General features: G+C 36.3%; 2 protein-coding genes across 3 annotated transcripts; one reads left to right on the forward strand and one right to left on the reverse strand.

Moving 5' to 3' along the window:
* Positions 1–188: 188 nt before the first annotated feature.
* On the reverse strand, positions 189–2582 carry LOC133309562 (uncharacterized). 2 transcript variants are annotated; one of them, XM_061510347.1, is made up of 3 exons: positions 2449–2582; positions 1264–1473; positions 189–685 (listed from the first exon to the last, which is right to left on the reverse strand). In XM_061510347.1, the coding sequence occupies exons 2-3, from the start codon at positions 1444–1446 to the stop codon at positions 425–427; spliced, it is 444 nt and encodes a 147-aa protein (XP_061366331.1). In that variant the 5' UTR covers positions 1447–1473; positions 2449–2582; the 3' UTR covers positions 189–424. The 2 variants fall into 2 exon arrangements, with proteins under 2 accessions (XP_061366331.1, XP_061366338.1); XM_061510354.1 differs by having other exon boundaries at positions 2388–2527.
* A 1636-nt stretch (positions 2583–4218) lies between these two features.
* LOC133309627 (probable RNA-dependent RNA polymerase 5) lies at positions 4219–26688 on the forward strand. The gene is made up of 19 exons (XM_061510423.1): positions 4219–4459; positions 4675–4774; positions 4893–5022; positions 5939–6013; positions 6272–6461; positions 7421–7619; positions 7726–7813; positions 7918–8058; positions 8841–8915; positions 9037–9108; positions 11644–11750; positions 12470–12618; positions 12716–12938; positions 13689–13914; positions 24243–24403; positions 24766–24937; positions 25818–25956; positions 26112–26275; positions 26380–26688. The coding sequence occupies exons 1-19, from the start codon at positions 4219–4221 to the stop codon at positions 26617–26619; spliced, it is 2892 nt and encodes a 963-aa protein (XP_061366407.1). The 3' UTR covers positions 26620–26688.
* The last annotated feature ends 295 nt before the right edge of the window (positions 26689–26983 follow it).

Here is a 26983-nt window from a genome sequence, read left to right on the forward strand (position 1 = left end):
AGGAAAAGAAATCCTCAGCAGTATAATTATTGGGTTAAGATTTTTTTTTTTTTTTTCTTTTGCATGAAATATTACATTACCATAGATTGATGGATATTCAAATTGCTCTTATCCTTTAACAACTACTGTTTCCCTCGAGATATTAAGTAATCCACAAGTACATTGATGGAGCTCAACAGCTCATAGATTTCAGGGCAAGACAATGGGCGTATTAAATCAATTATTTCACCAAGCTACAAAGATATTGTTTTGTCGAATAGCAAGAAGAAACAGCACCAAGCTACAAAGATGTCACTTAATAACATCTTCAAGCCCATTGATTGTTACCAAGCACTATCAATAAGCAAATGTCTAGCACCTACAATACAATACCAGTGGTTTTATCCTCCCATAATCGAAACCAACAAAAATACTCAACTATCTTTTAGTTCACTTTGTTTTCTTCTTCGTTCACTTCATATTCCTCATCATCATCGTCTTCGTCCTCATCCTCATCATCAAGTCTTCTGCTTTGGGAGAGTTTGCTCAGCTCAATTCTACCTTCATCCCCCATGAAGTCAAGCCCAAAGTTTGTGTCTCGATGTTTAACCAGAAGCCAACGTAGCAGCCGGTCTTCCTTGTTTAGATAATGCAGCTCTTTGTTGATGTTGGGTGTAGCCATCATGCTCAGTTGCATCAGTTGCCCCTACATCCATAAAATATAGAAAAAATGGCAACACATTACATTACAACTGCATAATTTCCATTCAAACTTAAAGAAGGATATGTTTGCTTTTCTCTTTCACCAAAGGCACGCTCTCAAACTAAAAAAAGTTAACTAAAATTTCATCAGCAGCATGTGGAAAACAGCACATGTAGTAAACAGTTCACTGTTTGGATTTTTATTTCAAAGTGAATAGGATGTTCCAATTCACTTTTTTGAGCCACGTCCGGTGGAATAGTAATATTCATAATCTTTGTAGCATAAACCAACTTCAATAAAACACCAACTCAAACTAAGAGTTATAAGAAACATTTCTCCAAATTCTTTAACATACCACCAAAGCCATTTTTACATTGAACTATATTACATTAATTTGGTAACTTTTGTAGCATGACTCTGTCCATGACTAATACAACCCACATAACAAAAAACAGTTCAAGCACTATGATTTTGACTTAACAGAAAAGAAAGGAACAATTCACCTAAAATATAGTGGTTTGACCACACATTCACAAGTGCATTTTCATTATAACATGATGAGTAATCAATCTCAATCTCACCTGATAAAATCTGCCATCTAGCTTTTTTATACCATAGCCCAACTGAACTGTTCCAAAACTCTTAAGATCAGTGACAACCCCATTTCTTCTGTAGACATGTTTTCCCACCCTTGCAACTAAATCCATGAGGGATTCCTTCCTTGTATGGGGCTTAAACAGAAGCATGCAATCGTAAAGAGGCATCTTTACTCAATTCACTTAGCTACCTTTCTGCAACATATAACAATTAATCAGTAACGTTAAAAGGAATATTGCTAATATCTTCTTTCAAATATGAATGATCACACTATTGAACAAATGTTAGTTTATTCAGACCAAAATCATATACAAGTTTGAATGGGATAAGTTCTAAAAGTTCAATTTAATCATAAATCACACATCGAATCTTTCAAGGTATCATACTAAACGTTCAGCGATATTAACCAATCTAAGAATATTAAAGAAAGAAGAGGCACTAAAGGAGGTTTTAACCCAATACCTTCTTCTTAGTAAATTCAATTATAGAAGCCCTACCCTTAAAAAATTCTTGTATGCAAATTGGTACTCTAATATGCAAGTCTCCAGTCTTAATCACTCTTAACCACAATTTCATAAAGTGACACATGAGCTTCACTTATATAATCTCCCAAAAACCAAGATCCATATATTTTCTGCTTACTAGTAATTCAACAATTTTACGTTTACATTAAATTATTATTATTTTTTTTTTTTTGAATATTCCAATTGGTTCATCGTTTCGCGACTAGTTCGATTCGGAGCAAGTCCCGAGATTAAGGCTTTAAACTCCTTCCAAATATGCTCTCACCGCGCCAACTGAGCTACCATACAGTCATTTCGTCATTAATTTTTTTTGTTAAACTCAATAATATATATCAAACACTATCGCTCTCTTTACCTAGTACACAACATCATTAAACCATTCAAAAGCCTCAAAACGGTCCAATTCCTCGAGAAAGATTAATAACAAAGAAGTATAATATTATTAACAGAACTGTATGGAATTCTAACCAACACATTAAGATAGAGAAATAAGAATAAATCACATATTTATATAAATATAAGTATGTAAAAAAAAAAAAACATGATAAGAAGAACATACAAATAAAGCATATTCTTTGAATTACCAGATTTGGGATGACGCCCTGAAACATTCAACGATTCCGAAAATGAACGGAAAATGCGTACCTTCACCGGAAAACAGAGCGACGCCGGCGATGAGAAGCATGCATCAACCGCGGCAGTCGAGAAAGACAGAGAATAATTGAATAAGTGCCTTGGCTAGGGTAACAGTACTGAACCACCAAACGACGCAATTTCTCGAATTTTTTTTTTATAAAAAATAAAATATTATGAACCTTTATTAAAAAATACATATCTGTAAGATATTACTGAATATTAATTTAATTGATATATAATTATAAAAAAAAAATTGTATTTGAGATTTAGTTATAATTTATTGGTTTGCTTTTCCGCAATTACGGCAGAGAAGTTATCTGTAATAAATCTAATACGACGTTGTTTTGGAGCGAAAATCATAGTATTTTTATAATTTTAATTTATTTTAGGATTATTATAGTCTTTATAATTATAATTTTTTAATTTTTCAATCACAAAATGATATCATTTTGGAAGTAAATGCGAATAACTTATCTGTGTAGAAATATTTTTAAGTAATTTTATATATAAATAATTTCAATGTTTCAATAAGGTGGAAATCTTATAATATTTATTTATAATGTTTAATAGATTTATAAACAAAATTTATGTGACATAGACTAAATATGCAAACTTATTATAGTTAGAAATTAAATGATATTTATATACAAAAAAGAAAAAGAAATTAAATGATATTTTATCGTGGCACTTTATTTTAACTTGTCACATTTTTTTTTAAAATATTAGTTCTTAAATTACATATTTATAAATATTTAATTTGTCAAAAAATAATATATACTTACAAATATAATATAATATAAATTAATAATAAAATTGACTGAATTCATATTTCACAAAAAAAATTATTAATTAGTGTAAGAGTGAAGACATAAATACATATATTTTTTGAAAAAATATATTTTTACCAATTTAGGAAAAAGAATGGCATTCCTTCCAAATTAATATATATATTTTTTGGATTTGGTGTTTGTCATTTTAAATAACATAAGTTATGTCATTTTAAGAAAGAGATATATACAAAAAAATGGAAATCATGGGAGAGAAAAAATGAGTGATTTTTTTAATTTATAATTTAAATAAAAAAAATTATTTTGTGTCTATCTCTCTTTTAAAATGACATAACTTTATGTTGTTTAAAATGATAAGTATTTTTCCCATTTTTTTTTGTAAAACCATGGGTTTGAATTTTATTTTTTTAAAAAATAATTTTATTTCTCATACACATTGTCATGTGTACGTCTCATATTTTCTTTTTTTTTCTCTTCAGAATAGGTTAATATGTGTTTCATATATTTTTATGTGAGTATAAATTTATCTCCTATAATATGATAAACATTAAATCTTTTATGATATCCAATCTTTTTTATTAATAATTTTAAAAATGTTAATACCATTAAAATTAAAAAATCTAACAAATTTTTTTTAAACATGTTATTTGAAATAAAAATAATTTAATCGTTTATGTAATTTATTTATTTAATTTGTCACTCTCACCGTCTCACGTGACCTTTCAATGTTAAACGAGATGATATACAAGCAACAATTTTTTTTTAAAAAAAACAGTTTCGCCTCCCTGGGAAAGCGTGCTAGTTACGATTTACGAAATCATCGACAAGTGAAAATAATTGTCATAGTGATGTGAGACTGTGTTGCAGTGAAAGCTGCAAATTGCTTTTCTTATTTTTTTACTCTCTCCCTCTCTCACTTTATTTGAAACTAGTTGTTCAGTGTTTTCTCTCTCTCTCTTTCATTCTTCTTCTTCTTCTCGTTGTGTTGGTTATGGCGGAGCAGCAAGTAGCCCTTCCACCTTCCGTTGAGGGTCTGATAGAGAGGATCTGCAAGAAGCAGAACCAACCCTCACCGGACTCCAATGTGAGGCGACAACTGGCCGCGATCGGAGAGCAACAAGCACTTCACATTCTCGATATAATCTCCAAACAAACAATCCGAACCACTCTTAGCTTCTTCATTCTCGGCTTGATCAAACGCTCTTCACTCAATTCCACGCGCCCTAATCAAGGTGAACAAGAACAACCTCTTAAACCTTTCTACTCAGTTAATTAATTGATTGAATATTATAGCATATGCTTTGTCCTACTCTAGCTGTTAAGCTGTTGAGTAGTTAACAGTTTGCGTTGAGTTTGTTACGAATCTGTTGAGAGTCTGTTAGAGTTAGTTTGTTCAGCTAACTTTCTGTTGAGAGTTTGTTACAAATCTGTTGAGAGTCTGTTACAGTTAGTTTAGTCACTGCACGCTCACCAGTGAGCACGGCGTTGGTGGCGTTGGGAGAATTGGAGTTCAGAAAGGCCTTTCTTCTGTTGAATTATATCGGAGAGTAAGATAACAACTGCATCTTGCTTTTTTAATTTTTTTTAATTTTTTTTGTGTGTGTTGTTTTTGTGTGTGTGAGTGGTGCTGTGCTTGAAGCTGTGGTTTTCTTCGCACAATTACAGAGAGAGTCTTGAAAACGTCATCACTGCAGAATATATTAGAAGTCTGAAGGAGTTGCCGATGGTAAGTTTCGAGAGAGAAGTATGGGAAGCTGTGGGGAAAAAGTACAACCGTGAAAGTGATCGACAACGGGTAAACATCATGTCATCATCTTTCTCTCTCTTTTTTTTTTTTTTTTTTTATAGTTTGAGTGGTTTCAATTATCTTCGTTAATGCTATTCGGCTACAGCTAGGATGTGTATGGATTGAACCGAACCGAATTTTTTGAAAAACTGAACCTAATTGGTTTAAATGGTTCGGTTTAAAACTGGTTCGGTTCGGAAGTTGTTCAGTTTGGTTGGAAACGGTTCGGTTCGAAACCGGTTCGGGTCGATCCTATTTCGAAAAGAAAATTAAAAATTTGAAAAATAAATTTATGAAAATCAATTTGGTTTGGTTTGAAAACGGTTTAGTTCGGTTCGGTTCGAAAACAATTCGGAAACGGTTCGGTTCAAAATGGTTCGGTTCTTAAACTGGTTCTAAAAATCGGTTCGGTTCATGAACTGCTTCTTTAAAAACCAGTTCGGTTCATGAACTGGTTCTTTAAAAACCGGTTCAGTTCATGAACTGGTTTTTAAAAACCGGTTATTTTAGGAGCGGTTCGGTTCATGGTTCGGTTCAGTTTTTTTGGTTATTTTGCACACCCTAACTGCAGCCTCACTGTGATCGAAAGATAGATCATGAACCAACACACAAATAAAAGCAAACAGGGTGATGAGCAATCGAATTGTTTTTGGGTTTGATGTTTCTTTGTGTTTTAGGAGATAAAATTATCTTCTAAAGAATAGTACAAGAGGCGATAAACTATGTAACTTAAATCTAACTAAGTCAGTAACTAAATGAAGATGTAATCCACTGTGACGTATATACAATACTCCCACAGTAAAATATACACCCACAGTAAAACAGTAAAATATACTGAGGTAAAAAGGGACTATTTCATGCAGCTTTAAATATCTTGTGTCATTAATTATTGCTTGCTTACTAATATTAACTTAGGTTTCTTCAGTATCTCCAATGGGATTCTGGCATGGCACATACATATCAGTGCTATATTTCTCCTGATGGGAAATTAAGGTTCAAGGTTTGTATGTTTCTCTCTTCCTTTGGATTTTTGTACTCTGAATTTTTTATCTTTGTGATTGTGACTATCTCACTGTCCAATAGCTTGGATGCTATGAAGTCTCCAATTTGTATAGCATTAATGCATTAGAATTATGTTACGGAATCAATAAAGTGTGATCAGATTGTTGTATGGTCATTATTTTATTACATTTTTCGGATTTGAATGTATGACAAATATGGCTTATTTCATTGCCTCTTTGTTTGAATTATAATACAGGGCCCTATTTTACAAAGCACACGAACTCACCTGCAAAAATCTCTTGGTGATGATAATGTTTTGGTTGTTAAATTTGCTGAGGAGGGGAGTGTGAGGAATTTAAGGACCACTGCTCAAGAAGCTTATGCTCTCTACGGGAAGTTTGGAAAAGAAGGGATTCGTGTTGGTCTTCGTTTGTATCGCTATTTTGGTAATATTATTCCTTAATTGTCTTACTTTTTTTTTTTTTTTTCCTTTTTAAGATTTCTACAATCCTGAAGCCAGTGTATTTTTTATTCAATTAAGATGTAAAAGTCTGGGAAATTTGCAGTTTCATTTTTTCTGTGCTACATATGATGTAGGCTACAAGTTTACAACCTGATGATGTGCTTTTATATCTGTTTTTCTCCCATGTTTTGTAAATCATTCTACTATTCCGATTTATTTGTAGTCTTACAGTTACACTATAATATTATTATATTTTACGTATATCAAATTTCTGAAATTTCCCTTGCTCAATAATATTCTTTTATGTATGTCAGACTTATAATTGCCTTGAAGTGTGTGATTAACAAACAAATGTGTTTCTTTGCTTCTTATTATCCATGTGTTTATATTGTCCTGTGCAGCAGTTAATAAATGGCAATATGTGGATTTGGTATGTTGGTCCTTGCATTTTTTTTTTCCTAGATCCTATATTTGTTTCTTATTATATGTTTATGATTTGGTGGTTGCCCGCCCCTCATGCACAAAGCCAAGGTTTTTACTTGTGGTGGTAGAAGTGCTTGCGTTGTGGCATTGTAGGCTAATGCAGCCGTTGCGGTCCACAATTGCTGGAAGTTGCAGTTGCGGTAACCACCATAATTGAGATGTTGTGGCCACATCAGGTGATGCTGACCGACATTTGAAAACTTGCACAATGCTTTGTTTTTTGGGTATAATGGAGGTGCAACTGCAAACACTTGAGTAGAGGTGGGGCAATAGGTAGCCTCGTGTAGGACATTATACCACAGTCCTAGAGACTGAGGTCAATGGGTTTCGAGCTCAGTGACTGCAGAAAGCATTCTTAAATCATTGCACTTGTCATATGTCTGATGCTGTCTCTTGTGTTGTTTGTGAAACCTCTAGTGATTGACATACATGTTTCTAAATTTTTTACCAATTGAACAGTTTTTAAAGATAGTGGAAAGGAAGAGAAGAAGAAGGACCCAACATCTTCCTCTGTGAAATGTTATTTTGTTAGGATGGAATCTTGCAACTCTGCAGACGAGAGGGCATTTTACATTTTGTCAAATAAGACAATGTATGCAGCTAGATCTATATTCATGCATGCTCACACGTTACCCAATGTGGACAAGTTTATGGCTAGGTATTATACATATGCAAATACTGTCTTTTAGAGTTCCATCTTTTTACTCTTCCTCCACCTAATCAAAATAGATTTGATCCAAGGTACTAACCTCATAGATATTCAGGTTCTCTCTCATTCTTTCAAAGACTTTAAAACTCAACATTGACTTGGCAACTGTGAATGTCCAAAAAATACAAGATATATATTGCCGGGTATAGCCATTTTTTTTGTCACCTTAAAGGGTTTTATAATTTATGGTCATGCTTGTACCAAATTATTTTGTTTTGTTTCGTTTGTTTTCTTGTTGTGAGTTTAGGATGAAAATGGCAATATTATGTATAAAAATGAGCAACCACGTATTCACACGGATGGAACTGGGTTCATCTCAGAAGACTTAGCGATGCTCTGCCCTAACAATGTGTCAAGTGGAAGGAACTTAAAGAATAAATACATTAAGGTCTCTTTTTTCTTTTCAACCTGTTATTGTACTATAATTTTTCTTTTCAATTAACTTCGTTTGTTTATCAATCAGTGGTCATGTGCTAAGAATCCAACTTACGGAATAAACTTATTTTGAATCAACTATTTTTTTTTTTTATCATCATTGGCTATTTAACTTCATCCATCATAACTATTCATCTGGTGGTCCTTTTCTTTTTCTAACAAATAATTTTCTTGATTCATGCATCAATACTAATTTTTTGGAGGGATAAAGCTTGAGTTTTACCTTTTATAGTTTATACGCTTTCCATTTATGCTTTCTTCTTTTCCCAGTGATTCTAATGTGAGACAAAGGATATGGATGGAAAATTGTAGATAAATGTTGATAACCATGTGCTCGTATAAAATTTGTAGAGTCCGAAGTTGAGGATTGGAAGAGAAAAGTTTTCGTTTTATGTTCCTTTGTGTTGGCGTGTGATTGCTCATAATCAACTCTTCTATAAGAGTAAAATTTCTTCCAATGGAAGAAAGTAACAGGAGAAAAGAAAAGTGAGAGAATGTATCAAAATGTTTCAATTATAAAACCCTTTGGATAATTTTTGCCAATTAATAAACAACTTTATTTTTTCTTCATTGCCTGAATTTTCTCATATTCTGCTTTTGCCTTTGTTATTGCTACATTTCTCTCAATATCTTAAATTCTAACTCTTGTGTGCTCATATGTATTCCAAATTGTTTTATGATCTAGTCCCTTCTTTCTTTGATTATTCTGTGCTTTTCTACTGCCTTTGAACTTAGGAAATTTCCAATCCGGTTGAACTTGAGGATACGAGTAAGGCAATGGGAGCAGCAGAGCTGAGCACACATCAGCCGGTAGATGCTTTGTTTTTCTTCTACCAATTTTCATATTGCAGTGACATGTTTTGTGTGTGTGTGTGTAATATGCATGGATATTGTTCTAGTATTACTAATCCTTTTTCCTCCTACCATCAAGCCTTTGCTGATTCAGTGCCGTATCTTTCACATGGGTAGTGCAATTAAGGGAACTCTTTTGGTTAACAGAAAGGTATATTTTTGACAGACTCGTGTGGTCTAAAAAATTGATTGTCTTCAGTATATTTTGCGATGTACATTATAGAACACCTTGTTTGTTTAAGTTTTTTTTAAGTGCTTTTTAAAATTTTCGTGGTTGATATGTTAATAGTAATTGTGTATATCATCAATGTTTTGTACTTTCTGGTCTTTCAATCATTGTTGTTAAAACGTTGTTCCAACAAGTAGAAACGTCTGTTTCTACCTTTTTTGGTCAAAAAAGGTTCTCAAACTAAGGTAGAAACGGAATTTGGGTTGAAATGCCGAGTTAATTCGGTTGACTCGACGAGTTTCGAGTTGACTCAGTATTGAAAACAAAATGGAGGGTAACCATTGCAAAGGTGATCTGAAGGGTCAGATCTGATGAGGCGGGGAGAGAGAAAAGCGAAGGCGATGAAGAAGGAGAAGAAGAGCTTCATCGCCAATACCTTCGCCATTGTTGGTTGTTACTCCAAGCCAAACCAAAACGCTAAGAGAAGAAGGGTCAAAGAAAGAGTAATGCTGAAGCAGTAACCTATTGGCTAAACAGAAAGAAGAACGAACACAAGGATTGCGAGAAAATACTATTCCTTTTTTCTTAATTTTATTTAACCAAAAACAACTGAATTACAATAGGGTTCTCCAAGTCTTAAATAATCATGTGCAGTCAAATGAGATAACGCACAATCAAACATAATCTAAAATAACAAAAAGGAAATAACTAGCAATTATTAAAAATCATTAAATAAAGAAATAAATTATGGAAAAGTCCAATCCAAGCGAGTCAGCTTGGGTGCATCAAAGAGAGAGAGAGAGAAGAGCGACGAAGAAGAAAGTAATGTTAAGTGTTAATAAAACGGAACAAAGAAGAAGATTGTGAGTGAAGTGATATAAACTCACCGCCACACTCTAATGTTTGATGTTTCACCTAAAGCTATTCCCTCCCTCTCTTTTTTTTATATTATTTATCATTTTGATAAATCAATGCTTTAACTGTTTATTAGCTTGTTGCACTATATAAAGATAAAGTAGATCTACTGGTAAGAAATTATGAGTTTAATGGTTGATCTCGAATTCAAATTTTCTTGTTAGAAAATTTTTTGTCGCTAATGTAATTTTATCGAAGATAAAATAGATCTACTGGTAAGAAATTATGAATTTAATGGTTGATCCCGAATTCAAATTTTCTTGTTAGAAAATTTTTTGTCGCTAATGTAATTTTATCTGGTTTTAATCAAACTAGTGAAGTAATTAATAAATCTATGAATAATATAAAAATATATGTAATATGATTTTTTGTGCATAGTTCAAAAATATAATATAATATAATATAATATATATATATATATATATATATATATATATATATATATATATATATATATGAGGGAGAATATTTTGACTACCAAAAGTGTCCACTACCACCTTACTACCTATCAAATCACCATTGGATCAAAGAGAGAGAATGTTAAAAAGTTTTTGAAGAGAGAGAAAATGTTAATCCAATGATGATTAGATAGGTAGTAAGGTGGTAGTGAAAACTTTTGGTAGTCAAAATATCCTCCCTGTATATATATATATATATATATATATATATATACGAAAAATCCAAAATCCAGTCACTGGACTGTTCAGTGAGTGAATTTTGACTATATTCTCCCGCGAGAATATAGTGCAAAAACATTACAATGGTGTTCTGCAGGTATTCTCCCGGGAGAACATAGGAAAAATTTTTTATGCACTATATTCTCGCGGGAGAATATAGTGCACTGGACCTAATTTACATCAAGTCACTTGATACTCACTAAACCCATATATATATATATATATATATATATATGAACATGAACATGTAATGATAAATTTTTTTATATATATTCTTAGTCATTAATCTACTTAAATTTAATAACTCATATAATTAATACATTAAAATCATTCTATATAAATTAAAACAACGATTAAAATTGACATTCTTATAAAATAAACATGTTGGTGTGTTTTGTTTTTATATATGTTGAATATATTTTTTTTTACGTAGTAAACTCTTACATTACATTTAGGTTTTACGATTTTACGTTTCTGCTCACCCCTACCATTTTTGGATAGACTCTACGTTTTAACAACATTGCTTTCAATGCTTTCATCCCAATGATTTCCGCAGGTGTACACTGGTTCTCACTGATTAATTGGAACTTGGAGTTTTGCATGACAAAATGGATAAGATAGACAACACGTTTAAGAAATATTCTTAGCAATATAATTTGGTGGACACAGAGGGCATTATATGAAATATTTCATTGAAGTTTTGTGCATATTGGTCTTATAGCTGTCCAATAGAATTTTCCTCTAAGTTTGAGAGGTAGCTTGCTGTCACAAGTATTGCCTACAACATTTGTCCATCTTGAGAGTTAATAATTGGGCAAATTCACCATTTTGTTTTTCACTTTTTTTAAGCTTGTGGTTCTTTTATTTATTTTCTTACTTATCCATACTGCTTGTGATTCTGATTTTGTATTTTTGAATCTTGCAGCTTCCTCCGAGGACAATACAGGTCCGGCCTTCAATGATTAAGGTTGAGACAGACTCAAGCCTTCAGAATATTCAAAGCATAAATTCAATGGAGGTAGTAGCGACAAGGTATTTCACTTTTACATTTCAACAGGGCTGATATTGTGAACTCATGCTGCTAATATGTTGCTTGGGCTTGTTCCAATAAATTGATCATACTTGTTGACATGATGAATTCTATATATGTCTATTATTGAATATTGAAGGGTGCAGACATACCAAACGAGTTTATCTATTTTTATTTTACACTTCATAATATCTGTATGTGAACCTTATATTTTCGATGATTTTAAAAGCTTAATCTGATAGGATATGTGTCCACTTACGTAATATTGCTGACATGATAACAAATCTGCCTTCCACAAATGGTATGCTTTATCAGGATGCATCACATTAGCTCTGGACTAGACCAACGGGCACATACAGTTGCTTTGACACCTTCATATTTGGGTTTCACCGTGCAGGGATGAATTGCTTGTGCCCATTGGTCTGGTGCACAACTGACATGGTGTACCCTGTCGAAGCAAGAACTGAAGAGTAAAATGTTTGGAAGGCACTTATATTCATATGTCTCATCTGGAGGAAAATTTATGGTTCTTGTGATGTATTCATTTCTTCTATTCATATAATTTATTATGGATAATCATATGCTGATTCTATCTTGCCTAACCAACTTGCCTAATGTTTGAAGCTGTTAGGAGCTGGACCTATCCTTTTGTATTCATGAGTAGCAACTTTTTTTTTGTATCTTTTGAAAAGCAATCTGATATGAAGCCTGCATGTTTCAGCAACAAGTCAAATAGAACATTTTTATCTAAGAATCTGATTGCACTTCTAAGCTATGGAGGAGTGCCAAATGAATACTTCACGGACGTGCTTAGGAGTAATTTGGAAGATACAGAACATGTTTTCTCGAACAAGCGTGTTGCACTCAAAGGTAGTTTCTCATACATATCTAAGCGTGTTCTACTACCTAAAATATGTGGGAATCGGGAATCCCCCTCAGTATTTTTCAATTGTTGGTTAACTTGCAGCTTCTGTCAACCATGGTGAGATGGATGAATACAATGCAGCAGGAATGATTTTATGTGGAATTCCTCTTGATGAGCCATTTTTGCTGTATCATCTGTCTATACTTGCAAAGGAGGAAAAGAAGAGGCTTAGAGGAGGGAGGCTTTATGTACCTGAATGTTTTTATTTAATGGGGACTGTTGATCCCACCGGATGCCTAGAAAAGAATGAAGTTTGTATAATTCTGTAAGCATGAATCTCCTAATTTTCCTGATCAATTAATCTTTTATAAAAAAATTAAAAATTAAAAATATTCATGTTAGATGTGTTTTATCTACAAGCAGAATATCTGATGACAAGTATCTCCCACATAAGTTGCTACAGCTGTATTGTTTTTTTTCATCTTCACCCTTAAAATGGAGTGCATTGTTTAATCTCTGAATGGAATGGTATATTGATTTTTATTAAACTTAAGGGTTTAAAAATAATAAGCTTTTGCCATTTGTGTTGGCAATTTGTTTACTTTTGCAATGCTTGTCGTGTATATTCAACAAAAATATCATAAACGCTTTCATTCTTCAGTAGTTATGATTTGATTATAGTATGTCTCTTGATAAGATTAGTGTTGTTCTTCGAGAATTTGTATAATCGGTGTAATTTTTATTATTGTTTTATCTAAGACATGTTAGCTATCTGCTATGGATTCTTACTATATATCATCATATGTTCTTTTCCGTTAGGAAGTTGAATTTTTGTATCTGTCGTGTCTACCTTTTTAATTGTGTTGTTATGATGTTAATGCCAAATATAGAAGTCTACCTTTAGCCTAGGAGAGAGGGTGGGCGTAATCACTCATCTTAATGGTATTCAATATTGATAAGCAAAGACAAAATGCTATGATCATAGGTTCATAGTTGACGCACCAGTGGGTTTTTGTTATGCGAATTATGTTTGCAACATAATCATGTTTGTGCTGATTGTTTCATTCCTTTGTAGTGAAAATGGGCAAATTACCGGGGATGTGCTGGTTTATCGAAATCCCGGTTTACATTTTGGGGACGTTCACATACTGCACGCCAGATATGTGGAGGAATTAGAATCTTTTGTTGGCCATAGCAAATATGCAATTTTTTTCCCATGTGTTGGACCTCGCTCTGTGGCAGATGAGATAAGTGGAGGTGATTTTGATGGTGACTTGTACTGGGTTTCAAAAAATCCTCAGGTTTCAATTTCCCTTCAGAAGCCTTCTGTATTTTCTTGCTAGTTCTATTCGTATTGAAGTAATTGTATTTTTTCAGTGTTTTAGTTTTTAATTAAATGTTAACTGTTGCACTTTCCATTTTTCTTTTTAGTTTGTAATTCAACACAATTGTTTGTATGGCTTATAATAAAATTTGAACAGCTGGGGCTTTTTGCTTGTTACGTCAATTTTCATTTGTCATTTAGTTAATAAATATTGCTTCAGACTAGATTGGTGCTCGATTGGATCATTCCTAGTAATATTGTACTCTACAATCTTGATAGCAGTATTTTTTTATGCACTGCTCTTTGCTCATTATGCTACTGTAAGTAACAGTTGTGGGGCAAAACGACACAGATTGGCTTCTGATACTGAAACAGTTAAAAACATGCCATGAGCAGATTGTAGTTAGTTAAAGAGGGAACCGTAGAGTAGTTACTTCCTGAGGCAATTCTTAGTTTTGAATTAGATTTTTTACCTTAATTTTTTTGTATTTTTTAAACTGGAAGATGAGAATATTTGTAGAGTTCTATAGCTCATATTAAAGATGTGTTACAGAAATCAAATCACATGCATATGATAAGCGCCTCTTATATTACTTGATGAGCTATATCATTCCAAAAGCTTAGGTTGCTGAGTGAAAGAACATGAATAGTTTTATATCTAACACGTCTCTTCATGTAAAAAACACTTGGGCTTAAAGCACAAGCAATGTACAGCCCAACCTTATCTTGCGCTAAATTTTAGCTTTTGTTTAGAAAAAATGGGGACAGTTAAATGTAAAAGAATACGTTGTGTATTGATCTGTGTCAGGGAGTTACAATATATAGAGACCCTAATGGGCTTAAGTGTAAGGCCCAAACCTAATCCTAATACAGTCAGAATACAGTCAGACTATTTACGGATAAGACAGAATCCAATCATATCTAATCATATCTAATCATATCATATCTAATATTCTAACACTCCCCCTCAAGCTGGTGCGTATATATTATGAGCACCAAGCTTGTTACAAATGTATTCAACCTGAGGACCTCTAAGAGCTTTAGTGAAAACATCTACTAGTTGATTAGACGAGTTGACAAAAGCTGTCTTGATTTCTCCTGACTGAATCTTTTCCCGAATGAAGTGACAATCAATCTCTATATGTTTGGTCCTCTCATGAAAAACAGGATTAGAGGATATATGTAGCGCAGCTTGATTATCACAGATGAGTGTCATGGGTTGTTTCTGTTCACAAAGATGAAGCTCCTGAATCAACTGTTTTAACCAGATCAACTCACAGGTAGTATTTGCCATTGCACGATACTCAGCTTCTGCACTAGATCGGGAAACAACAGGTTGTTTCTTGCTTTTCCATGAGATTAAGTTTCCTCCGAAGAAGACACAATAACCAGAAGTAGAGCGTCTGTCCGAGGGTGATCCTGCCTAATCGGCATCTGAGTAACCACAAATTTCTGTATTTCCCTGATCCGAATACCACAAACCTTTTCCTGGTGCTCCTTTGATGTATCGGAGGATCCTCACAGCAGCATCCCAATGTGAATCACAAGGGGAATCAAGGAACTGACTAGCCGTACTGACAGCGAAAGAAATATCTGGCCTAGTCACAGTAAGATAATTGAGCTTCCCAATCAGCCTTCGATAACGTCCAGGATCAGATAACGGCTCCCCTTGTCTGGGCAATAACTTAACATTAGGATCCATGGGTGTATCAACTGGTTTACACCCCAACATACCAGTCTCTTCTAGGATATCCAAGGCATACTTCCTTTGACAGATAGAAATGCCCTGTCTAGATTGCGCCACCTCAATTCCCAAGAAGTAACGTAGCTTCCCAAGGTCCTTTGTTTGAAATGCACTGAATAAATGTTGTTTTAACTGACGGATTCCGTCTTGATCACTTCCGGTGATGATGATGTCATCAACATAGACTAACAAATAGATGCACTTGTTAGGAGATGTAATCCTATAGAATACAGAATGGTCAACTTTACTGCGAATTAGGCCAAACGCCTGTACAACAGAACTAAAGCGACTGAACCATGCTCGAGGAGACTGCTTGAGACCATATAAGGATTTTCGAAGACGACATACCTTCCCAGACTCCCCCTGAGCAACAAAACCAGGTGGTTGCTCCATGTAAACTTCTTCTTGTAAATCACCATGAAGAAAGGCATTTTTGATGTCAAGTTGAAGGAGTGGCCAGTGACGAACAGCAGCAAGGGCAAGAAATAGGCGGACGGACGCCATCTTAACGACTGGAGATAATGTATCGCTATAATCAAGACCAAATATTTGAGTAAAACCCTTGGCAACTAGGCGTGCCTTGAGACGATCAACATGGCCATCAGGTCCAACTTTCACAGTAAACACCCAGCGACAACCAACTAGAGACTTCTCTGGAGGAGCAGAAACAAGGTCCAAGTGCCATTGGTATGAAGTGCGGTCATCTCATCAAGCATCGCTTGGCGCCATCCTGGATGGCAAAGTGCTTCACCTGTGGTCTTAGGAATAGAAACAGAAGAAAGACTAGAAACAAAGGTGAAATGAGGAGGAGAAAGACGATCATAGCTCAAGAAGGTATAAAGAGGATAAGGGTTACGAGTAGTACGTGTACCTTTTCTTTGAGCAATGGGAAGAGCCTCTGGTGAAGGATCCGGAGGAGAAGAATCAACTGCAGGGGGCAATGAGTCAGCAGGGGTCGAGTCGACTGGAGGTACTATGTTACGACGCTGATAAGTGAGAAGTGGACGGTTCTCAGGTACTGGAGCAATAGGTGATTGCTTATCTGGAGTAGAAGCACCTGCATCTGGCAAAGACAAGTCAAGAAAAGGAACAGGAAGAACATGATCAACCTGTGACAATGGAGATGGGATAGAATTAAAGGGTTGTTGATCAAGAAATGTGACATCAGCGGAAACTAAGTAACGCTTGAGATCAGGAGAGTAACAGCGATAACCCTTTTGAAGACGAGAATAACCCAGAAAAATGCATTTAAAGGCTTTGGATGTTAACTTATCCTTACCAGAAGTGAGATCATGAACAAAACAGGTACAACCAAAAACATGTGGGGATAGAGGAAAGAGAGGAACATCCGGAAACAATAACTTATGAGGAATATCATTATTAAGCACAGATGAAGGCATGCGGTTGATGAGAAAGCAAGAAGCAAGGACTGCATCAGCCCAGAAGTGAAGAGGAACATGCATGTGAATAAGAAGAGTCCTGGCAATCTCAATGAGATGTCTATTCTTACGTTCAGCTACTCCATTTTGTTGTGGAGTGTGAGGACAAGTGGTTTGGTGTAAAGTACCCTGTGTGGCTAGGAAATGAGAAAAGTCAACAGAAACATATTCCTTAGCATTATCACTACGTAAAATACGAATAGAAGCACCAAATTGAGTATGAATTTCAGCAGAAAACCTTTGATAAATAGAAAACAACTCAGAACGGTTTTTCATTAAATAAATCCAAGTACAACGGGAGAAATCATCAATAAAGGTAACAAAATACCGAAACCCTAAAACAGACACACTTCGACTAGGACCCCAAACATCTGAATGAATAATTGAAAAAGGAGCATCAACTCGCTTATTGACACGATTAGCAAAGGAGGAGCGGATGTGCTTTCCTTGCTGACATGACTGACAATCTAAAGTTTGAAGACCGGATAAAAGAGGAACCATCTTCTGCAATTTCGCAAGACTAGGATGCCCAAGACGACTGTGGATGAGTTGTGGAGATTCTGTGAGAGAACAAGCAACTGAAGGACTCGGCACATCAAGGTAGAACAGACCCCGTGACTCACGGCCCACTCCAATCATTTTCCCTGTACCCGGGTCCTGCACAGAAACAGATTGGTTTGAGAATGTGACAATACAATTAAGAGAATTGATCAATTTACTAACAGATATTAAGTTATAAGGGATGTGAGGAATGTAATAGACAGATGTCAAGGTCAATGAGGAGGTTGGACAGATTTGTCCAATCCCATGAACGGGGGCCTTAGTTCCATCAGCAAGAGTAAAAGAGGGTAAATTTTCAGAATATGTAAGGGAAGAAAAGAGTTCCTTATTACCACAGAGGTGATCAGTAGCACCTGAGTCAAATATCCAAGGACCAAGTGATGCAGAATGAGAAACACAAGCAACAGGATTACCAGTTTCTGAAGCGGAGGCCTGAGATTGAGGAGAGGACTTCCTGAGAAGGGCCTGGAATGCTACATATTCTTCAGAGGAGAGAGAGACTGTACCATTTGAAGCAGTATCCGATTGAGCTATATTAGCAACAAAAGAAGGTCGCATGTGAGGATACTTTGTGTAGCAGCGTTCCTCATAATGACCAAGTTGCTGACAGTAATGACAACGAGGTCGCTGACCACGTCCGACTGGACCTCCTGGGCCTCTACCACGGCCTTCTGGGCCTCTACCACGACCACGTCCACCTCCAATATTCCCGCGAAAATCAGTACGGGAAACTAGAGCAGTAGAATCAACAGCAGAAGACGATGCAGGAGCAGATTTCTTATTCAAATTCAGAAGACGCTGATACGTCATGGATAGATCAGGCTCCCCACTAGCCAAGATAGTATCACGAACATTATCATATTCTTCGGGAAGGCCAGAAAGTGTGGCAACCATAAAGAGACGTTCCACCTGTTTCCGATATGCAGTAGCATCAGTAGGGTAAGGCAACATATCCAAATATGCCTGCATCAAAGAGCGACTCCTGCCAATATATGTCTCCATCTGAATGTCAGATGATTTGCTCAATTCCATAAACTGGGAGATGATGAAGTAGAGTTGCTGAACATCATTAGTGTAGAGGTTTTTTGCTTCCTCCCATACTTCAGTACAAGTTTGAAAGGAATAAAAGATATTCAAGACGATCGGATCAATGGATTGCCAGAGGATACTCAGAAGCTGGTTGTCAATCTTTTCCCAATCAGACTTGTCCTCCTTAGGGACATCAGTAGACTTAGTTGTGAGATGGTTCCCATATCCTTCTCCAAAGAACCAAACTCGAACAGAGGTGGCCCAGTTCTTGTAATTAACAGATCCCTTCAATTTTGAAGAGGTAATGGACCCAATATTGGTAGAGATGATATTGGGAGAATTTCTCACGGGAGGAGATGGAGACTTGACCTCCGAATGAATTGGAGGGTTTGCTGCCATAGTATTAAATCACAAAGATACAAACCGAATAAAGAGAAACGAACCTGATCACCAATCAAGAAGAGGTGCGCACAAAAAGTCAGACCCACAAAGAACCAACCACAGATCCAGAAAGAGGAGGAGAAGACGAGCTTCTCTGTGCAAGACCGGCCGAAAAAAGCTGCCGGAATAGTGCTCACGCGCTGGCAGAAGGTGGCGCGTGAAGCCCACGCGCAGAGAAGACTGGAGGCGCGTGACAACTTCGATGGTGGGCTGAACTTCCACAGAGCAGGTCGCCGAGAGGAGAGGGTTCTGTTCGCGTTCGTTCCAGACTGAAAACTCGCCGGAAAAGTACTCCGGCAGCCTGAACAGTGGCTGACGGTGGCTGATGGTGGCTCCGATGACTGTTTGGGGATGTGGACATGTGCAGAAGATGCCTGGAGAGGACTTACAGCCCTTGATGTCTTGTCGGAAGGACGCACGGCAAAGAAAAGATGACTCCTAAGCAGTGGGCTTAGGTTTTAAAGCGAAGAACAAGATTTCTAAGCGGAAGCGAGGGTTCCCAGAACGAAATAGCTCTGGTACCAAGTTAAATGTAAAAGAATACGTTGTGTATTGATCTGTGTCAGGGAGTTACAATATATAGAGACCCTAATGGGCTTAAGTGTAAGGTCCAAACCTAATCCTAATACAGTCAGAATACAGTCAGACTATTTACGGATAAGACAGAACCCAATCATATCTAATCATATCTAATCATATCATATCTAATATTCTAACAGGGACAATAGGGATTGAACTGCCAACCTTATCTCGCGCTAAATTTTAGCTTTTATTTAGAAGAATGGGGACAATAAGGATTGAACTCAAGATCATATTGTCATTAAAGCTTTGATACCATCCTTTGATTCTTCTATCTCTACTTCCAAAGAGTATGGAAGTTTTCCGAAGTCTTTGGTCTGAAAACAATGACCAAGATATTGTTTTATCTATCTGAATGATTCCATGGTAATCTGATAGAGATCAACAATATAGTTCCAGAAACAACTCAAGAACAGTATATTGATATTAATCCAACAATACAAGTTCAGTGAAGCTATTACAATAACAGAGACAACATAATGCTTGGAAAATTACAATAACAGTAAGGAAGAGACAATTACAGAAAAGAGACAATAACTGTAAAGGACCTAGAGCAATTCGAGAGGCTCTAGTCTCTCCCAAATCACCCAAGAGGTGCCCAAAAGTCCTAAGTCCAAAGATGCCTTCAAAATAGTCTTTTCTCCTCTATATATCGCAGCCTTCGTGTGATGCTAAAAATGTGACCCCAACCAACTTATTCCCTGCCTTGGTAACTGATACGATCCTAGTCAGCAAACATACACAGCTACTGCCACGTTAGCTAGGAGTTTCCCAAATTACCCTGTAACAGAATAGAGAGCGTAGAGGTGACTTGGAGTTAGTTATAAGCAGAGGGAAAGGAGCATGGGAAGGCATTCTGGAATCTGAGTATTGACTGGGCCCTTTTGGGATTGGGAGAGAGTGAGACCTCTAGAATTGTCTCACATTATTGCTTTTCCTTTATTGTTAAGCATTTTCTAGTTCATGTAATCGTCCTTTTCTTGTTAAATTATCTCGGTTAATTGTGAGTCCCTGTAATTGTCATTTGATTTCTGTCAATATATGAAAAAAATCTGATTATTTAGGCCAAAAACACTTGGTTCTCTGTTATTGATTTATATTTGGGTTGAAGGTTCGTAACAAAATGGTATCAGAGATCCGATCTAGGTGCTCTGTGGGCATAGTAGCGACAAGAAGCATGGAAACCAGAATGAAGGTTGTGGAAGAAGGGCTGCACAAGAACAATGATTGTCAGGACGAGGTGATTCGAAGGCTTGACGCTAACGAAAGGGGAATAGCAGAAATCATCCGGTGATTGGACAAAATGGCCAAGAGGAGACAGATTCGTTCTAGAGATGGAGAGAACAACCTCGAGGACGACGAACCAGACCCATGCGAGAAAAGAAATTGAAGAAGGGATAAGAGGCTTAACTCGAATGCTTGGGTGACAAGACGAATCCAACCGGAGCTGTTGGACAACCCTTACCGGACATTTTACACACTCAAACAGAGAGGGAGCATTGCGGAGTTTCGTGCTGAGTTTGAGAAGAGGGTGGGAGACTTGTTGTTAGAAGACGAAGACTTACTCATGGAAGCATGGTTGAACGGCGTACGCAACAGTATCAGGGAAGAGCTGTTGAGGTTTTCGACCTTCAGCTTGACGGAGATGAAGAAACTCTCCTTGAAGATTGAAAGACGGAACGCAGCGTGGAAGGGTGAAGGTTCTGAACCGGTTGGGAGAAACATTGCCTGGGTGGAAGAAGGGATTGGGCCAGTTGGGCGAGCATGGACACAGGGAGGCCAGCGAGCAACTTTGGGCCTATGAACCGGATCAGGCCCATCTGAGATTAAAAAAAGAGCCTCAGCTAATGTGAGCCAAACTCACTCAAATAACCCAAGTCAAGCCAACCTATTTGTGATGCAAACCAACAGCGTCACTTACCCTAATGCCCAAAATGCTTAGACGGACGACACGAGGGGTGGACCAACGATAAGGGTTTCGACAACTGCCACCGGAACTCGTACGCAGGAGAGCCACGTAGGCCGTGGACGATGGCTGTCTCAGGTTGTAATCCGTGAGCAACAACATCGCGACGTCATATGCAACCAGCGTTGGAACCCCAACCACATAGGTCAAGTCCGTCAGCTCCATCTGCAACTGGTGGACGACGTTGAGGAAGAGGGTGAGAGGAAAGCAGACGGAGCAGCAGTGGCAGCTATACCAATCGTTGGCTTATCAGAAGTTGGCCCAAATCCTCGCCGGAGGAGTTTGTCAATAACCAAGTCAGTTTCGCTTATATTTCTGAGTGTATCTCCTCCTGTCACTCTACGACGATGGACATAAGTATCAAGGAACCAATTAGCTTGGTTTCGAATCGCCTGGGATCATGGCTGATAATCAGAAATGAGAACGACAGAGTGTGGAGACCTTAGGGCTATCTTGAAGCATGGCGTGAGTTAGACAATTTTGAGGTAATCAATGTAGTTAAGTGGTTTCGCGTAGTCAATGAAAATAAACAGAATATTTTATTTGTTGAAGATTCTGATTTTTTTGAACTGGATGGAACACAAGAACACCCTTTGCCTAGCTATTGGAACCTGTGGAAAGGTATATTTGGAACAGAGCATTTTTCCACTGTTATTAATGCTTTTCGTCAACGTGATAAGGCTGTTGTGTCTGCTAATGAAAATCTGATAGTCAGAGCTCATGTTTCTTGCTCTGTGAAAACAAAGGCAGAGACACCCAGCTACAAATTTGTAATTAAGGGTTCAAGGGCAGTAACAAAATGGGATCCTGGTGGGAGTTATCATGCTTCAAGCATATATGGGTCCCAACAATTCAAGCAATGGGATCCCGGTGGAAGGTGCTTGGGGTTAAACATCACCTTGAGGACAAGGTTATTGTTAGGGGGGGGGGGAGTATTGATACGATCTTAGTTAGCAAACATACACAATTACTGCCACGTCAGCTAGGAGTTTCCAAAATTACCGCGTAACAGAATGGAGAACGTGGAGGTGACTTGGAGTTAGTTATAAGCAGAGGGAAAGGAGCATGGGAAGGCATTCTAGAATTTGAGTATTGACTGTTGTGATTGGGAGAGAGTGAGACCTCTAGAATTGTCTCACATTATTGCTTTTCCTTTACTGTGAAACATTTTCTAGTTCATGTAATCATCCTTTTCTTGTTAAATTGTCTCGATTAATTGTCATAGTCCCTGTAATTGTCATTTGATTTCCATCAATACATGAAAAAATCTGATTATTCAGGCAAAAAACACTTGGTTCTCTGTTATTGATTTATATTTGGATTGAAGGTTCGTAAGAGTTGGCAACAATCCCATGTGCCTCTTCCTCTCGTACACCTTCCCAAGCTTTCTACTTGGCAGAACCGTATCATAATCATTACCAATGATAGTAATGTTGTGGCATACGCAATTAAAAATTACATCTTTGAGCTGAATGGCGGTAAAAGATAAGAGTAGTCTGCTTCCCTTAATGTCATACTGAAGTGCTGAACTAGGTGCTAAACTGGCCAAGCCAAGTCTGAGGAGATTGCTTAGGGTCATACAATAATTTGTCGTGATGACAGACTATGCCTGGAAAACAACAAATCCTAGAGGTTGCTCTTTATAAACTTCTTCTGTAAAATCACCATGTAGGAAAAATATTCTTGTTATCCAATTGATGAAGAGGCAGGTGGCAAAAAGCAGCCATAAACATAAATAGGCAAACAGAAGTCATTTTCACCACTGTTGATAAGGTGTCATCAACCAAAAATCTGGGTATATCCTATAGCCACCACCAAACGAGCCTTCAGGTGATCAATCTTACCATTAGGGCCAATCTCGCCCATAAAATCTACCAACAGCCAGCAATAGACTCTGATCGCATGTCATAAATCAATTAACCCAAAAGCTTTAAGTTGATAGGGTACATAAATGGTTTTGCAAGCTGATTGGCCCATACTGAAGTATTAGCATGTTGAAGGCTTTTGAAAATATTGATAATTAGATAACAGAAAAGCAACACAATTTAAGCATGTATATATTTTAACAAGCTGAAAATTCCTTAAATCTATTTGTCAATTTGTGTCTTGTGAACATAAGATGATGGGTGGGATGAATGTTAGCTCTAAATAATCCAATGTTGTATTTTTGGTGAATGTGAGTCAGGCTATCAGAGGCCATACAGACTAGGTTGGGATTAGTTTTAAGGAAAAGGGTTTAAAGATTATTAAATTGACGCTTAATTAGTAATAGTAAAATGGGATGGCTTGGGAAAAATAGAGGTCATACAAAGAGTAAATGAGGCAGTATAATCATTTTGAGTAATTGAGATTTGAATGTTTGAATGTAGCCTTTTCCACCTATCTTCACAAAACTGAAGCTCAGATTTTTTTCCATTGTTTTTCGTCATGCAAATCGATAGTATCCTTATATATGCTTTGTGTGTGTATGAGTGTGTGTTTGCTGGGGAAACTGATAGCACTTTATAGTTTTTCATATTGACCATTTATGTTTTGAAATGTTTCAGCTGTTACAATATTTCACAAAGAGTGACCCTTGGGTGGAACGTTCTTCACCTTGCAATTCTGTCAGATTAGATTCCAGTGTTAAAAAGCCAAGTGCACTTTCAACTGAGGAACTTGAGGAAGAACTTTTTAGACTATTCCTGGAAGTTCGTTTCCAACCAAGGTGTGCATGTGAATATATATTTAGAATTGGGTATTAACATCTTGCTTTCCTGAAGTGAAAGTTTTCACAGACATAATGTAGCCTGAAAACCTTTTAATGCATTCTAGTTTGCTGATGCTGAGCTTTGGTCACTTAAGTTGTATAACAAATTCCTTCTCGATTGTTTTTTTTCATAATTTTAGTAGTGATCTGTGGCATAGATATTTGACCTTTTCAAATGCCATTTTATTGTGGTATTTTTACTATATATACTTAATCCCTAGAGGAAAAAAAGAACTGTGACAGGATATCAAGTTGGAGTAAAGAACTTTTCCAGTTTTAATTCTATGATCCATGCATAAAAATATTCTCTTTTTTTCCAGTAATGCAATAGGCGTGGCAGCTGATAGCTGGATGGCACTCATGGATCGTTTTTTGACCTTAAGAAATGGCTGCACTAGAGAACAGGAGAAGGAACGTTTGAAGGAAAATATACTTCAATTGATTGATATATACTATGAGGCATTAGATGCTCCTAAGAAAGGTGGAAGAAAGGTTAGTATTGTATTATTGTTTGGTTACTACATAATCTGCCTCTTTAGTTGGACTTAAAAACCTTTTGAACTACTAATTCATTTTACAAAAAGCAGTTGGGCTAATGTCCCCATATTACAAGGCATGTTTTGTAATGATATCTATATGTAGCTAGCCATTTTACTGTTTTTATGCTCAAGTTGTTGCAATACACAAAGGTTCCTGTGCCCTAGGAGGAAATGTGTGGACTTGTGCTAGGTTGACCTTCGGAGGTTCTCAAATTATGTGTCAAGAATTTTTACTGATGTTAGCACTTTAGGATATAGATAATGTCAGCTATTGACAAAAAAAATGATTGAAAAGTTGAAATATTCATAAACTTATCATAGAAAATCTTTTGATCTAAGGTTAATTTTCTTAAGTCATGACATATCGTGGATCTTTGACTGCAGGCAATGCTATGATTAGTTGAGTACATTTACAATTACCATGATGACCTTTCTTCACATTGAGTAAATCTTAGGAGTCCATAATTTTGGGTACCACTCTGCTTATTCAGTATGTTGTCCAAAATTACAGATGGTGGTTGCTCTCTGCTTATCAGTAATCTGTTAACAATTCTTACACATTTGATGACAATCAATTCTCTGTTACCCTAACTAATGATTTTTGAGATGATGTGTGTTTACATTCTTAAATCCATTATTAGTGCTGTTTGGTTTTCCATCATTTAAATTTTAATTTTGGGATTGAAAAAAGATTTTGATAGTTATGGATGATTGTTAGTCCACATGAATTCAGTTTTATTTTATCTTTGTAATTTTTCACAAACTTTGGTCTTCAAGAATAGTTTTCTATCGAGTTTTCTAATTTGAACCTTGTGGTAATTCTTTAACAACAGATCCAAGTTCCAAATGATTTGGCTGCAGAAATGTTCCCGCACTATATGGAAAGGGACAGATCATTCACTTCAACCTCTATCCTAGGTTTAATATATGATGAGGTTAGCAGATGGCAAACTGAAGATGTGTCAGTGAAAGGTGAGAACTCAAAATTAAGTCAGTTTATTTTTTTGTTCTATACTTCATAGCTTGATGCCATATTTCTCCATGACATCCATGTTGATTATCAACCCCGCCATCAGCTGATTCAGCTTCATGTATTTTTACTATTTTATTCTTGTCCATGCTATCAGAAATTAGAAAAATCCCCTGTTTTAATGTTGAAATACCTGCAAGCTGCATGGAAAAGTGGGAAGCATTATATAGAGAGTACAAGAAGGATATGACTAATGCTTTAAACAACAATTCTAACGCCAAAGATGATGCGGCCGCTGAAGTCATTAAGACTTATAGGCAGGTAAACGTCTTCAGTTTTTCTTTCTTTGTCCAGGCTCTAGTTTCATACATACATTCCCTAAAAGTTCCAATATTCTGAGGTGCTGATGGGAATCACTCTTGTAGAAATTGTATGGTGCTGCTAAGATGGAGGATAGTCCAAAGAAAATAAGTGATATTTATAATGAGGCTTTGGCTATATATCACGTTACTTACGACTACGCCATTCAAAAGAATTCAGTCAGTAAATGTGGCTTTGCATGGAAGGTTGCAGGGTCAGCTCTCACGAGTCTTTATACCATTAAACAAAGTCAAAAGGCTGCGTTCTTTGATTCCTCTGTTTTGCGTGAGATTTTTGGTTCATGACCTCAGTTATTAACTCTCTGGCTGTGTATATAATAATGACTAATGTAACAGTCATATCTATAAACTGTATCATAGACTTTGTCAATATTTTTGGTTCATAAAATCTTTTTAGTGTATCAAAGCCATTTCTTTCATATGTTGCTGTTGCATGATAGGATATGTAAAGAGTCAATTCAACCCAACAGCTTAAGCTTTTGGGTGAATTGGTTCTTTACATGGTATCAGCTTCAGTGACTACAAGATCACTAGTTCGATCCTCGTCGCCCTCCATTTTCAATGGAATTAAAAAGGTAAATTAAAAATTGGCTAGCAATTTCACAGCAAGATGTAAGGGATAGTACCGACAAATTTATGGCTTTCTGTG

Source organism: Gastrolobium bilobum, unplaced genomic scaffold, assembly GCF_033153095.1.
Source record: "Gastrolobium bilobum isolate Gb01-03AN ecotype WA unplaced genomic scaffold, APGP_CSIRO_Gbil_v1 utg41031, whole genome shotgun sequence".
NCBI classification, from domain to species: Eukaryota; Viridiplantae; Streptophyta; class Magnoliopsida; order Fabales; family Fabaceae; genus Gastrolobium; species Gastrolobium bilobum.

Bases quoted from the DNA above. Each gene is read 5' to 3' on its own strand.
- LOC133309562 (XM_061510347.1), bottom strand. From the start codon at position 1,446: ATGCCTCTTTACGATTGCATGCTTCTGTTTAAGCCCCATACAAGGAAG. The intron at 686-1,263 runs GTGAGATTGAGA...TTATGGATGTAG, and splicing joins TAGATGGCAGATTTTATCAG to GGGCAACTGATGCAACTGAG.
- LOC133309627 (XM_061510423.1), top strand. From the start codon at position 4,219: ATGGCGGAGCAGCAAGTAGCCCTTCCACCTTCCGTTGAGGGTCTGATA. The intron at 6,014-6,271 runs GTTTGTATGTTT...ATTATAATACAG, and splicing joins ATGGGAAATTAAGGTTCAAG to GGCCCTATTTTACAAAGCAC. The intron at 7,620-7,725 runs GTATTATACATA...ATAGATATTCAG, and splicing joins GTGGACAAGTTTATGGCTAG to GTTCTCTCTCATTCTTTCAA.